Consider the following 16207-nt stretch of genomic DNA (forward strand, 5'->3'; position numbering starts at 1 on the left):
ATTTTTTTCCATCACAACTTTTAGGTTGTCCTTTTTTATGCTTTGTCATCAATAGTGATGGACATCAATGACGGATCTAGAATTTTTACTCAAAAAATTTAAAAAATAAAAATCTAATATATAGTAAGCCAACAAACAAAATTTTCAAGGAAGTAGTAATATATAGTTTATGGGTTTAAAGAGTTACAAGAGACCTGAAACTAACATGAGTGATTATAGAAAAGAAAGGTTACCCTTTACAATATGTCAATCTAGGACTAGAATGTTAAGTAGAGCCAAAAACGGTGCTAAGTAGAATCGGAAAAAAAAATTAGCCCTTCACAATATGACTAGAGCTCAAACTACAAATTAAACTCCAAAAAGAGATCAGTACTAGTACTTCTCATTTCTCAAGCATGTTTACAATACTACTCGACAAGGTTTCTTTGCTTGAAAAGATGTAAAAGTTAAGAACTGAAACTAAATAAAAAGAAAGCTTAAAAAATGAAATACTCACATCGAGATTCAAACTCTAGACGTGAAAGTTAACTTAAAGGAAACCTGCCACTACACTATAGTTTCTTTTCCTCCATGAGGGCTTCAAATTTGTATAGTTTCTTTTCATCCATGAGGCTTAAAAATTTATATATATATATATATATATATAGAAAATTTACCTTATGTATATAGTGTAATTTTTTGTCAAGAAGGTTTGGTGAACCCTTGGAACCCACGTGGATCCGCCCCTGATGAGCATAGTATGGTACATACCGAATTACAATACTATATCAAAAAATATATATTATAATTTTGGTATTGTAGTATTTGGTATTTAAAACTGACATACCAAAATATCGAATAGCATACCGAAGTTTATATATAGTTACATAAATAAACATATATTATTCAAATACTAACAAATATGCAAACCTGTTATTGGCATAAACTAGATGCTTAGAAATTGAAGAGTGAGTACTCTATTTTGATTGAAATGTATATTAAATGTAATTGACTAACAAAATGAATTGTTTATACGTTCTTTTGATTATATATGTCTACATGTGTAATGTTTTGATACAATTAAGACATTTCTTGATTTATCAAAGTCATAATACTCTATTATACAAATATATATTAGTCAAAGTTGAACAAACTATGATTACCGTTTTACCATAGAACAAATTACTAAAATCGAATTTCATATCGAAATAAATTGGTATGATAATAGTATAATAGTTTTAAAAATCGAATATCGAAATTACGATAGCAAAGTTTCATATCGTACCATGTTCACCCCTAGTCATCATCTTTTTTGGCATTCATATTAGATGGCATCTTACTAAAAATGTTTGTCCTGTTAATAACAGATAGTATTAAATAAATAGTATTAAATAATATTAGTATTTTCTGTGTACTAATCCTAGTCCTATTAGGATTAGTATTCCTTAATCCTAGTCCTATTAGGATTAGTACTCCTTCCTATATCTCCTATATATATCTCCCATGTATTCCCTTATTAGGTTAACACTTCAATACAATCAATATTCCTTCATGGTATCAAGAGCCAGAAAACCTAGATTTTCTTTTCTCTAGGTCTTTTTTCTCTCTCATTAGGGCACCGATCGTTCCCTCTCTTCTCTTGGGCAGCGACAGCCATGACAACCGAGGTGGATCCTCTCGATTCACTTCCTTCTGGCGTTAAACTCCTTCTCAGGCATCTTCATGCCATGTTTCCCGAAAAATTATCAGACATAAATTACCCTACATGGAAAATCATCGTTCTTACAGCCCTTGAGGCCAATTACCTTCTCAAATGCGTCGATGGAAGCACAGAACCGCCGCCGGCAGTCATCACCGCCACGGACAAATCGGAAACAACCAATCTGGCCCATGCCGCCTGGAAAGCCATGGATGGCCAGATCCGATCATGTTTGATTGCGGTCATCTCTCGCATGGTTCAGAAACACGTCCGATCCTATACAACTGCTTCAGCCTTGTGGATGGCCCTCGCAACACGCTATGCATCAATTTTTCACTCTCATATTTTTCAATTGCGTGATCGTCTCCACACAATTACCAAAGGCACGAAAACTATGGCGGAGTATTTAGACGAGGTCTCCACCATCATCACAGCCCTCGACACCGTGAACGAAATTATTCCCGAAAAAGATCTCGTCATATGCATCGTTCGGGGTCTCCCATCAGCTTACTCCTCTATTAAACAGGCGGTTCGCATCAGTCCAACGCCCGTTGACCTGACTACTCTCTCCTCGTGGATAAAAAGTGAAGAAATCAACGTGGATCTGGAGAGCAAACTTCTTCTCCGAGAAGCCGCTGTTATGGAGCCGGCCACCGCCCTCACCGTAAGCCAGAACTATCCCGGGGGACGTGGTGGCGGTCGGCAGGGGAGCCGCGGCGGCTACGGCAAAAACAGCGGAGGCCGCGGGCGCGACGGTCGGTAGGGCAGTCGTCCTCCGTACGACGGTCAGCAGCATGGCAGCAACAACAGCCTGCACTCCTTCGGCAGCGACGGGCAGTCATCTTCTAGCGGCGGGCAGGGCACTTACGAGCGGGATCGTCCAACTTGTTAAATCTGTCAGAAAATAGGACACACCGCTGTTCGTTGCTGGTTTCGGTATGAGGAGAGCCGAAATAGTGATAACCGTGCCAATTATGCATCTCAAGCCGGCCCTTCCTCTGAACGGTTGTTGGATACTGGGGCCAACATGCACGTTACTTCTGATCTATCCAAGCTTAATGCTCCAAATCCATATCATGGCTCCAATGGTATTACTGTTGGCAAAGGTGAGTCCCTTAATATTTCTCACACTGGCACGGGTACCATTAAAACCCCCACCGCTATCTTTCACCTAGGTAACCTTACTCACGCCCCTTTTATTAAAACCAATCTCCTTTCAGTTCACCAATTCACAAAAGACAATAATTGCTCACTCTTGTTCACCTCTAATGATTTTCAGATCCTAGATAATACTACCAAGAGGGTGATTTTTCAGGGCCCCTGTGAGCATGGTCTGTACGTTCTTCCTGGCACAAGTTCGTCTGCCCACCCAATTTCAGAAAGCGTTCCTGTGGCTCCGGTGGATCTTTCGGCTGATGGCCACAGTCTGTTGTGGCACAGTCGTCTGGGTCACCCGTCTACTCAAATAATAAATTCTTTAATGTCTCAATTAGGTTTTATTCCATTCATGTAAACAATTGTGACTCCTGTTCAATTGCTAAATCTCATAAATTACCTTTTACTTTATTTGAGAAGCGTACAATTGCACCTTTTCAAGTTATTCATTCTGACCTATGGGGTCCTACTGTTGTTCCTTCATTTGCTGGTTTTCGCTATTATATTTATTTTATGGATGATTTTACAAAATACACTTGGTTGTACCCACTAAAATACAAATCACAGGCATACACCACCTTTGTCACTTTTGAAAAAATGGTCAAAACACAATTCAATTCTCATGTTAAACTTTTTCGAAGTGACAATGGAAAGGAATATGTAAATAACATCTTTGGCCACTTTCTGCAATCCCTGGGAATTATCATCAAACCTCCTGTCCATACACTCCCGAACAGAATGGGGTGACTGAGTGTAAGCATCGCCATCTCATTGAAAATTTGTAAAGTTCAAAATGGACCGTATATAAAAAGTGCAAAATGATTAAAAAATTAAGCCAGAATTTAGTTAGAAATTTAAAATAATTATAAGATTTTTTTATTTTAAATAAACTGATCTTTTTTCTATTTTTAATTAAAATGTATAAAAGTTAAAAGGTTTAAAATATAAAATAGGAAAAATTACGCGGATAAGCAAACTTATACTATTTAATTACTCATCATAAATATAGTTTGCTATAATTATCACTCACGACTAATTATACATTAATTATGTTGGCTGACTTCGAGTTTGTATGATTAATCATGTTTGTATGAGTATAATTCGCCAGGATATACAAATAAATATGTATAATATAGAATTTTTTAGCCTATATACATATACAATTCACCTCTCTCCCACTCTCTGCCCTCTCTCGCTCACCTCTCGCCTCCCTCTCTCAATCTCGATCGCCTCTCTCCTCCCTCTCTCAATCTTGCTTGCCATTTATACAAATATATATGTAATATACAGTTATATACAATTATATATATATATACAATTCACATCTCTCCCACTCTCTGCCCTCTATCGATCTCGCTCGCCTCTCTCTTCTCTTTCCCAGTCTCGCTCGTATATCTCCTCCCTCTCCCAATCTCTCTTGCCATATATACAATTACATATGTACAATATACAATTATCTAACCAATATACATATACAATTCACTTTTTTGCTACTCTTTTCCCCCTCACTCGCCTCTCCTCTCGTCTCTCTCTTTCAAATAACATATAGTTACAAATTATAATTATCAAACTATAACTATAGAGAATAATTAATTATTTTTAAATGTTTTCCAAAATAACATTAAAAAAATCATTCTGATCATATATTTTGGCAAAACAAAAAGTTTTCTACAGAATATATTCAAAGTACCAAATGGACCAGGCAATTAAAGGTTGGGCATTGGAACTCGGAAATAAGATGGCTTTTGCTATTATCCAGAAATCATTAATTTTCAAATGATTGGTGGGTCACTAAATGTTTATTTCCTTCGTTTCATACAAGTACTATGGTATTCTAATTTAAACATACTTTTGTGAAAATCACTTATACCTAAAAAAAGAAAAAATGTTTCAATTAAATTATCTGTGACTAAATAATATCAATTTAGTATGAATTTTTAGGTATGTAATAATTCACTAATCTAAATAAGCTGAAATAAAAAAAAACTAATATCTACTTAATTAATTATATAAGTAATATTATGTCGAATTAAATAAAAACTAAAAGTATCGTATAATACAGATCGGAGCGATAATTACCTATTTTCATCATTGACTTACCCCTACTTATCCCCACCATAGAAAATGGGGTTATTTGGTAAGATGTTTGTGAAAAAATAATGTGTATTAATTTTCTACATTATTAATGTTTTATTAGGTAAACATTTTTAATTTTTTTTTCTAATTCATATAATGATAATTTATGATATATAATAATGTAAGAATTAGTAGTTTTTCCTTCTCGTGCTCTTCTAATCGCATGAGATGTAATAACCCATTACATTCCATCAGTGCCTGGCTTTGATTGAATGAATAGAGGATTCAGGTGAAGCAGGATTTTTAGTGCTTGCATTAATATGATTAAAGAAATAAATTGCCATCATCTTTTTCCACATTCTTTTCATTATATTTGTGGAGGATATTTTTATAAATATTTTTTAATAGAAATTATGCAATGCATATATTTTTAATACACCAAATTAAATATTGTATAAAAATTAATCTCGATGTAATTAATATTTAGTATAAAAGATACAAGCATTATTAATATATTAAATTTAACATTATTCTTGTACGCTCTATCGAAATGACCCCTTAAGGAAAGAAGAAAAAAAAGAAGTCTACTCTCTCCATTTCATATTATTTGGCATTATACAAAAATAGAATTTTTTTCATTTACGTGTCTAGTTAGCAAATCAAGAGAAATTTATTATTTACTTCTAGTACTACCCTTATGATTAAATAGCAAAGTAATAGTACTAGAATTTAATTCTCACAACGTAACTAACAGTGTTAATTTATTCCAATTAATAAAATAATACTTTTTAAAAGATATATATTTTAAATGAATATGAGTCAGGTAAAATAAGAGGAGGGAGTAAAATTGATAGCTCTTACTTTAAGAAAACACAATTGTCTAACAAAGTAGTTGAAGATATGGTAAGCATCTACCATACCATTGTTGTTTTATCTACTTATTATCTACACTTTGAAACCTTCAAACCAAGCTTTAAAGCAAAGATTACATGATTATTTCCACATGTACCAAAGAGTAAGATTCTTAAAGAAGTCATTGAGCACTATCATGTTCATAAATAATATTTACTCTATTTCTTATAATCTAACTTAGTATAAAATTTAATTAGAAAAGTTATAACTTGTAATCTTCAATATTTCGTGATATTTGTGGCTATAATTTTTTAAACTTTATTATGTAAAGTTCATGAAGGAATAGTGGATGTAGTGATTTTTGTTTCTATTGATGTCTCTTATCTTGTAGTGGGTTGTTGAAAATCTTTATGCTTTATCTATCATTGTCAATAACAAATGTAACATCGACAATTTGTATCATTAATAAAGTGGTTAGCAGCTAATTATGCAGAAAAATACTTCAATTTTGTACTTCCTTTCATTTCATATTATTCGGTCGTTAAGTATTGGAAATTGTACAAAATTATCCTTCATCTATTGGTTTCAAAATGTTCTTCTCATCCACTTATTGGCTCCAAAATACCCTTGACATCCACCTTTGGGCTCAAAATTGACCACTTATTTGACAATTTTAAAATTAAGTTGTTTAAATATTTTTTAATATACTTGACGCTCAACTATTAGTTATAATTTAATTTATTAATATAATTTTTAAATCAACCCACTACCCACTCATTATTAACTAAACCCCACTCAATTAATAAATCAATTATAATATCAAAATCATCATAAACACTACTAAAACACAACGAAATTATAGATTCCTGAAAATGACATTCAAAATTATTCGAGTCAATCGAAACTCCAATTAAATTTAAGTTGAGCCGCTTATTTAGGAGGACACTTTCATAGGATTCTTTTTCAAGTTTGAATTCGAAATTTATGATTAAAGTTAAAGGAGTAGTATATCCTGAATTAATTCATGCACTTTTTTTAAATATAATTTTATAAATATTTATGATTTTTTTTAAAACCTATAATATATTAAAAGTTATCTATGAAGTAACATCACATAATTGAGATGAAAGAATAATTAAGATGAATATAGTCAGACTTTTAAGTTTATTGATAATTTTTATTTAGACACTTGAATGTATGATAATTTAGTTCTATAGATATTTTCACCTCAAATTTTTAAAGCACTCATTGACAGTAATTTTCCTGTTGTTGCATTAGTAATGTGACGGGTATATTAATTTGGTGGGATTTAATTAGTAACGAGTGGATAGTGGATTGATATATAAATTATACTAATAAGTTAAATTATAACAAATAGTTGAGTGCCAAATATTTAAAAAAATATATATAAATAGTTTAAATTTAAAACCGTTAAATAAGTGGTCAATTTTGAATCCAAAGGTGGATGATAATGGTATCTTGGAGTCAATAGGTGGTTGGAAAGGGTATTTTGGAGCCAAAGGTGGATAGACGGTAATTTTGTACCATTTCCAATACTTCAAGAGTATTTTAGGCCCTTTTCCGATTTATGAAATTAAGAGAAAATTTGACATATTTCTTACTTTATATTTTGGGTATTAAATAACTACATAAAGTAATACTATCTCTGTTTATTTTATTTATCCATTTTAGACTTGATATATTCAATGACTACTATGAGTATTTTATTATTATAGACAAAAAAATGAATAGAAGAAGTAATAGACAAATTTAGAAATTCAAACCATCAGTAATCAAATTAATATTAATATATAAATGTAATTAAAATATTCTTAACAAATTGTCAAGTCAAACGGATCAAAATAATAGTATTCTATATAAAAAATAACAAAAAATCAACAAAAATTATGATGAAACAATAAATATTTCTTTATTTTTAATTAGAAGACTTTAGACTCTAATCTCCTTAAGAACGTAATCGCTTTCGAGTCCCCCTTCTTTTGTCCGAAAGCATTTTACTTTCTAATTCTAACATCTTTCTCCAAAGACCATATATATAGGTGGTGTTGGACCATATTCATTTTTATTAGTATTATATAAGTTTTTTATTTTTTGGACCATATTCATTAATTTCCTTTATTAACAAAAAATGTAGTAGTACCACCAGAAGAGAGTGAAATTAACTTTCACAACAGATTAGCATTAGCAATTTAACTGACCAAAAATACAGTTGATGATTTGCGGCCGTACCAAAATAATTATTTTTTGAATTATAAAGTAAAAACAAACTTTCTATCTCATGTATATATAATTGACTTTGTCTGTTGTTAATATTTCACTTAAAAAAAAAGGACCACAGCTTAACTAATGATGCAAGTACATAGTACAATTTAGGGGTGCATATCGGTCGGTTCGGTTCGATTTTGAACATTATTGATTTTGCTTATCGGTTATCGGTTTGTAGACTAGCTAAACTGTTAAAGAACCATTAAGTTATCGGTTAATCGGTTATTGGTTAATCAGTTGTCGATCCTTATCGATTCGGTTATCGGGTTAACCGTTAACATATCACACATTTTTTAAAAATAAAAATCACATGAAGAACAGGCAAAGGGTCCTGCAGGCTGCAACGGTGCAACTAAAGTGACAACATACTAGCAATTAGCAAACACTTACACTGCCTTTCTTTTACTTGATAAAGCACAAAGTCACACACTAAAACACAAACAAAACAGTACATGATTCAATATTCATCACAACCTTTTTATACTATGGTAGGTGAGCATGGAACCCAACTATCTGGTGGACAAAAGCAAAGACTTGCAATAGCAAGGGCTATCTTAAAGAACCCAAGAATACTACTCCTTGATGAAGCTACAAGTGCACTTGATGCGGAATCAGTGAAGTTCACAGTATGCATTTATACTCAGTGCTCACCCAACTCTCAGCAGTCAGCACAACACAACATTTTCTACTATAAAACACTCGACACAACAGCCACAGCAGTCAGCACAACACAACATTTTCTACTATAAAACACTCGACACAACAGTCATAGGCCCACAGCAGTCAGCACAACACAACATTTTCTACTAGAAAACACTCGACACAACAGCCACAGCCTATAGCAGTCAGCACAACACAACATTTTATACTAGAAAACACTCGACACAACAGCCACAACAGTCAACAAATCCCCAACAGCTCACACAGGCGCAATCAAAATTTCAAAAATTCAAAATAGCAGTCACACAAACTGAAAATTTAGTCCAAACATAGTACTAATATTTCACATTCAAGTAAATAAAATAATAGCTAGTAATCGATTCTTGCGAGTTAACGATTCTGGTTTCTTGTTTCCAAACAACGTTTAACATGATTTCTTAAGGAGGCAGTTCCATTATAGTGCGATAATAAGCAACACGACCACAATGAATACATTTCACTGTCCACGATCCATCTTCTTTTTCTTCAAGTTTTTCATAGTGATTCCAAATAGGTGATCGAGCATTAGAACCATGAAGTTGAGGCATGATGAAATCTGATGAACGAAGTAACAGAGAAAGCATTAGATATTTTAATGATTAAAATGAAAGATTAGTCAAAATAAAGTGGTAAACTGATACAGAACACCAAATTCTACTGGGAGCTTTGCACAAAGATTTGTATCAACCATAATATTACATACTCATTACTCATTAGTCATCAGAAAAGAGAAGTCAATCATAAATTATGCATAAAGACAAGATAATAAATAACACATGTATGATGTAATATAAGAGACCACCTCAATAGTAAGACATCTACCTTCCTTTTCCTTTAGTAGAGTTAGTGAAGGAAACCTCCAATTTTACATGTCATCAATGCAAAGTCCGTTTTCAAGTTTTGCCAAATCTAAAGACAAATATAACAAGTCAAGGCTCTAGACTTAAAAAATAAAAATATAGAATAAACTATTCACAGTTTTACATCAATGAGGTTCTTTTTTTTACCTTCTTCAAGTTGCTCAAGAAAATCTAAATCTTCCTCAATACTTATGGGTTGTGGCTCACTTCGAAGCCAATCTTGAAGGCACACTAGAGCTTGTACCAATTTAGGAGTTAATGAAATCCTAAATGAATCAAGTATGCGTCCTCCAGTACTAAAAGCACATTCAGACGCCACATTTGAAACAGGAATAGACAACACATCTCGAGCCATCTCAGAATGAATTGGAAATCTAGGGGAGTTAACTTTCCACCAAAGCAATACATCAAAATCTGATTTTCCAACTTCAATTTCTTCATCAAGATACTTAACTAATTCTGACTTTGAACTTGCTCCTCCTTTTTCAGATGTATGTTTTTGTAATTCCTCAAAAAAATTTCCAAATTCTCCTCCAGACCTTGAATCAACAGACCTTGAATCAGAAGTACCCACCTCAGTTGAAGAAAATTGGCCATTTTTATCAGAATCAACAGGCTTTGTATATTCATTAAACAAAGATTCCATGTATGTTCGCACACCGATTTCTAAAGCAGCCCCTTTTTCTCCAAACATCTTCCTAAGTGCAAAGCCAAGAGTGATAAATTTGTGACAAGGATCCAAAACACATGGTATAAAAACCATTTTATTCATTTTTTCAGTATCACCCCAATGTTTATCAAATTTCTCCTTCATATTTTCCGCCATTTTAGCCAAAACATGATCTTCATTTGATATCAATTGATTCAAGTAAACACCAACTTGACAAATTTCAAGAAAATGAAGATTTGATTTAACATATCGTGATCCAGATATCTTCAAAGTAAGATTAAAAAACATTTCAAGAAATTTTGTGATTCGCTTTACGCCCTCCAATCACTACTCAAAAGTGTACCTGTAGAATTTTTATCCACCATATCAACAAACTTAAGATGTAGTGTCAAGCCAATATCACGATCAACGTACTCTACAATTGCACCTTCATATTCAATTACCCGCTTCAACATCATGTAGGTTGAATTCCACCTTGTAGGAACATCCAAGCATAAAGACTTTTTAGCAAGATTTTCATCTTCACAACATTCTTGAAGCTTTTTCCACCTAGCAGGAGATTGTCTGATGTATCTCACTGTTTGCCTAACTCGTTCAATAGATACATTTGCTTCTTTTGTACCGTCTTGAACAATAAGATTTACAATATGAGCCATACACCTTATATGAAGGTGACTACCACCCATTAGGTTGGTCCCCCATTTAGTTAATTGCTTAGACAACTCAGTTATTGCCACACTATTTGAACCAGCATTATCAACTGTAACAGTGAAAATGTGATGCAATCCCCACTCATGTAAGCACTTACTAATAGACTTTCCAAGATCTTCACCTCTATGACTAGTGATTGGACAAAAATTGATAATTCTTTTATGCAAAGTCCAATTTTTATCAATCCAATGAGCAGTAATGACCATATAATTAATTCTTTGGATGGAAGTCCAAGTATCAGTGGTTAAAGACACCCTTTGTTTTGTTCCCTTAAAAACAACCATCAACTTATGTTTTTCTTCATAAAAAAGATTAAAACAATCACGAGTCACAGTGGTACGAGAAGGAATGTGGAAACAAGGTTGTGCTACTTTCATAAATTGTTTAAAACCTTCTTTTTCAACAAATCTAAAAGGAAGTTCATCAATAATTACCATACGACACAAGGCCTTTCTACACTCTTCCTTATCAAATTTCCATGGAACAACAACTACATCACCCTTGTTACCACCTATCATTGGTTGAAATGCTAATCTTGATTGTCTAATATCAATGTTATAAGGCATCTTAGGGCATTTGGATATATGAGTAAGCATTGACGCCGTACCATGTTCTTTTGTATCAGCAAAATACTCTTTCTTACAGTAGTTGCAAACACCCTTTTCATTTCCATCAGAATCAGTTTTACGAGAAAAATGATCCCACGCACGAGATCTTTTTTCCTCCCTTTCTTTACTTGAGAATCAACAGTTTGACTTTGATCTATTGCATTTGAATTAGAAGCTCCACTTTCACCAACAACCTTATCAGTTATGACATTTTCAGCCATGATACTTTCACCAAAAACTGCGAAAAGATATGCCATAATCATTTATTGAACTATTTTTTTATAAGATTTAGATGAAGCAATGAATTATTGAAGCCTTGAAGGAACTAAAAAAAGAGTAAGCAGCTTTATTCAAGCAAAAAATACCAAGTACAATCAGTTGGCTATTAGAGTTGTTTTGCGACAGGACATAGGATTTTTTGACACAGATGACAGAACTGAATACTGGTGAAATTATGCATGGAATTTCGAGTGATCCACCCCTAAATCCAAGAATTAATGGGAGAAAAGGTACATTTCTTGCCCAATGCTAAGTGTTAACTGATAAGTTTTCACTTTTTAGTTTTTATAGTGAAATAAACTGTGTAACAACTAACAACAGTGTAAGCATTCCCAGTTTCCCACTATACAATGGCTAATTTATAATCCATATTCCAGAGAAAACTAACACCATATATCAGCAAAATTATTTGAAAATTGGAGAGGAGCAGATAAAGGATTTATGTCAACATTACAGCAAATTAATAGTAGGGTACTCAGACAACTCGTAGCACCCAAAACAAGTCATTGTTAATCGTTACCTTGTGAGACGTGAGTTCCGTCCTCGCCTGAGTGACTAGAGAGTAGTTGTCGCCTCGCCGGACGCCTGAGTTACTCATTGGTTAGTCGTCACCGACTCGCCTCACCGGAGTTTGGCAATTGGAGAAACTTTGAAGACTGGAGAGAGCGGCGGAAACTGAGTAGTCAGAAGAAGGTCATGAAATGATGATAAATAGAACTAAATCAACGAATACAGAAAATAAAGATCGGTCGTTACCTTGTGAGAACTGAGAACGATATGCACCCCTAGTTGTCGCCTCGCCGGACGCCTGAGTAACTTGTTGGTTAGTCGAGTTCCGTCCTCGCCTCACCGGAGTTTGGAAATTGGAGAATGGAGACTGGAGACTGGAGAAGTGGAGAGCGGCGGAAGCAGAACTGCAGAAGGAGAAGGTTTCTAACTTGTAACCTAATTGTGAAATGTGAATTAGAAAATTAGAAAATAGGGGGAAATAGTCGGGTAATCGGGTGACCCGGGATATTTCCTTCCCAAACCCGTCACCCGAACCGTTAATCCAATTAAAAAAATTAGTGAACCGGTCCCCGACCCAATTACCCAATAGCCCGACCCGTTAACCCAATAAACCGAAAATCGGTTCGGGTTAATGGTTTTACCCGTTTTTTGCACAGCCCTAGTACAATTAATTAAACCGATAAGAGATTGCTTGATTAATGGTTAGGGTAATACAAATATTAGTAATATAAAAATTAGTTAGAGTCAATTTATAAAAGTAAGTTATGCAAGAATTGGATAGTCAATATTCATGCATTAATTATTTCATTTTCTTCCCGCATAAAATATTATATATATTTCTTCACTAACTTATACATATGTTAGTTATACGAATTTCTAAATTGTCAAGCAAATCATATATATATATATATATATATAATTTGTTTCCTATCTAACTATTAATATCATATAGTTATATAAATCAATATATGAATAACTTGTTTTTGTTATCCCACTACCAAACATAGCCTTTTTAAAACATTATATTGCAAGTCCCCACACATTCATCTACTTCAAGAGAGCGTAATGCGACAAGTCTATTTTTTTCTAGATAAAGTTTTAATTATTGAATTTTGAAATGACTTTGAGAATGTTTAACTTTCCTCATTTATATTTTTCTCATAATTGTCCACTTCTCAATCACTAATTGTTGCAGCCGAACTTTATATTGCAATCATTTTCCATTTTATTGATCTGATATGCAAAGAAAACAATTTCAAAAATGAAATTATGGGCAAAAAGTTGACAAATAAAAGGAGGTCAAATACATGCCATGTTAATAAATGTCACGATTCAAATCATCGTGATTGACACCCATATTAACTCTACAGTGGAGAACTACTACTACAATAAAAACAAGTAACTAAACTAAAAACTAAGGCATTTAAAGATACAAAAGCAGTTTTAAATAATTAAATTATTTATTTAGGGACTAAACAACTAAACAATTCGGAAATACAATCCCTAGAACTTGAATGTCATTGTACCAAAACTCTACTAACGACAAGTCTAAGAACAAGGGGTACAACCCCAAAACTAAATTACAGCTTGATGAATAGTCTGAGTCCTAAGAGAGTGGACTTAAACAAAAGAAAACTCAAGGCAACCCGAAAGAACTAGCTCACTCTTGAATCAGAAACGATACTGATCTTCTATACGAGCTTTGTCAATAACCAGTGGGAGATGCCTTGTACTCAACAAAAATAAGAGCAAGTGCAACATGTATATACAACCACATTGGACTGAAAGGATCACACGGGTATCCCACTAAGTGAAACATATATAAGTAACCACAACATTACAAAATAGACATATACCAAACATATACAATATCATCATCATTCACATCAACGATCAGTTTCATAATTCTCAACAATATATAATTAAATTATTTTAAAGCAACAAATAGTCTTTCAATATTAATCATCTTAGATATGAACGTAAAATCCTCACAAGTAGCTACACAACACAATTTAATGGTTCTCTGACGGAATCCAATTGAATGGTCCTCTCATGTAATCCAAATTGTTAGTTTGCCGGAACATGACAATTTGATCACATAATTATGCCAGAACGTGGCAATCGATTTCATAATTGTGTCGAAACGTGGCAACCCGATCCAATAGTTATATCAAAACTTGGAAACACAATTCAATAGTTGTGCCGGAACGTGGCAACCCGATTCAAGTTAGCTTGCCGGAATGTGGAAATCTAATCCTCAATCACACACCACAATCACAATCACAAGTACATAATTAAGATCATACAACAAGAGGTGATTCATGGTATACAATTATTCAAATATGCTCATTTACGAATAGGGTGATCAATAATGCAACATTGGTATATATGCATACATTATAATGAAGCACTCACAAACATATATCACACATGAATTCACAAACATCACCTACCTCAAATCCAAGCTTGAATCCCCTAAGACGCTTGAATCTTCCCTTTACAGATTCTTTCCGCTTGTTCTAGGTCTACAACAATTAATATACGCAAGGATCAACAATCAAAGGTCTAATTGTTCAGATTATAACAAACCTAATAATCCTATATCAACCCAACATCCAGATACCCAAATTAGGGGTTTTCCCACCATAATTCTTAAATCAAAACCCTTTCCCATCGATAATAACTCAAGAAAATAAGTTCTACGGATCAAAAAATGAAAGTGGAATGTTAAATCTTACACTTAACCTCAAGAATGGTGTAAAATTGTCAAGAACTCGTCTGGGGTCGCCTCCTTAGCCCTAAAAGTCAAAAAATACCAAATATGATTATTTAGGGGTTTATTAGCGACTTTAAGTCACGTCTGGCCCGATCCAGCGGCGCCGTTCCAGCGCCTACAATCCCTCTCTAGTGGCCTCGACAGAGACATAGTGTACCCATTTACAAAAAAGATAATTTCTGGATATTCTACTCACCTGAATTCGATTTTGGAAAGTCGTACGGATTCCTTATCGTCTTAGCTATCCTCTAATGTAATAAAATTCACAATTATGTCTCTCATTTATTAATAGATTTCCCTACACCTTGATGTCTTTGATTTCATTCAAATCTGGACTAGGTTGAAAATTTCCAAGTTACTACCGTAATATTTTCTGGCCCCAATTATTTCTTCATTGACATTTTCATAACAATGGAATCAAGTTGTTACAATAGATACCAATTTACCATCACTCGTCCCCGAGTGATCAACTAGGAAAGACTTGGGTAAAATAAAGATAAAGTAGTATCTAAAATGTCAAATTACTAGGGATACTTGTCTCACATTCCCTTCTTACCGAATCTCATAACCCTTAAGGATTTCTTATCTTCAACCTCAAATCAACCTATTGATTATCTCCACGTCATCCCTTACAAGCATCAATGGAGTCATCTCAACACTCAAGTGATACATATTGTTGTATGTAAACTTAACTAATCAACAAAATCCAACAACCACCAATGTTGATCGTACATATGTCTGCAACCTATTATCAACGACTTGACACAAACATCAAGACTAATACTTTATCACATAATCATGATAAAATCCTAAATCAAGACTCGCCACAATTAGAGGTGAATCTAAACTAAACACCACACGCTTATGATACTTAAATAATCATAGTTCTTAACAACATCTCCATTCAACAACATAAATTCCTATAAGCTTAAGTTACACAAATTTCAATCTTTAGACATCAGATATTCCAACCATACAAACCATCTAATAACACTATCGACAGTTAGATTTAGTAATTGTAGATAACCTCTTAAAAGCCACAGACTT

At 33.4% G+C, this 16207-nt stretch overlaps 1 protein-coding gene across 1 annotated transcript; it reads right to left on the reverse strand.

Annotated features, from left to right (window-relative positions):
* Positions 1 to 9144: 9144 nt before the first annotated feature.
* LOC138338345 (zinc finger BED domain-containing protein RICESLEEPER 2-like) lies at positions 9145 to 10432 on the reverse strand. The gene is made up of 2 exons (XM_069289299.1): positions 9754 to 10432; positions 9145 to 9302 (listed from the first exon to the last, which is right to left on the reverse strand). The coding sequence occupies exons 1-2, from the start codon at positions 10430 to 10432 to the stop codon at positions 9145 to 9147; spliced, it is 837 nt and encodes a 278-aa protein (XP_069145400.1).
* Positions 10433 to 16207: the final 5775 nt, after the last annotated feature.

Source organism: Solanum lycopersicum, chromosome 9 (assembly GCF_036512215.1).
Source record: "Solanum lycopersicum chromosome 9, SLM_r2.1".
Lineage (NCBI taxonomy): Eukaryota > Viridiplantae > Streptophyta > Magnoliopsida > Solanales > Solanaceae > Solanum > Solanum lycopersicum.

What these genes read in the sequence shown, in the direction of transcription:
- LOC138338345 (XM_069289299.1), bottom strand. Translation starts at nt 10,432, where the DNA reads ATGGCGGAAAATATGAAGGAGAAATTTGATAAACATTGGGGTGATACT. An exon ending in TCTTGAGCAACTTGAAGAAG is followed by an intron (nt 9,303 to 9,753) that starts GTAAAAAAAAGA and finishes TTCGTTCATCAG; the next exon opens with ATTTCATCATGCCTCAACTT.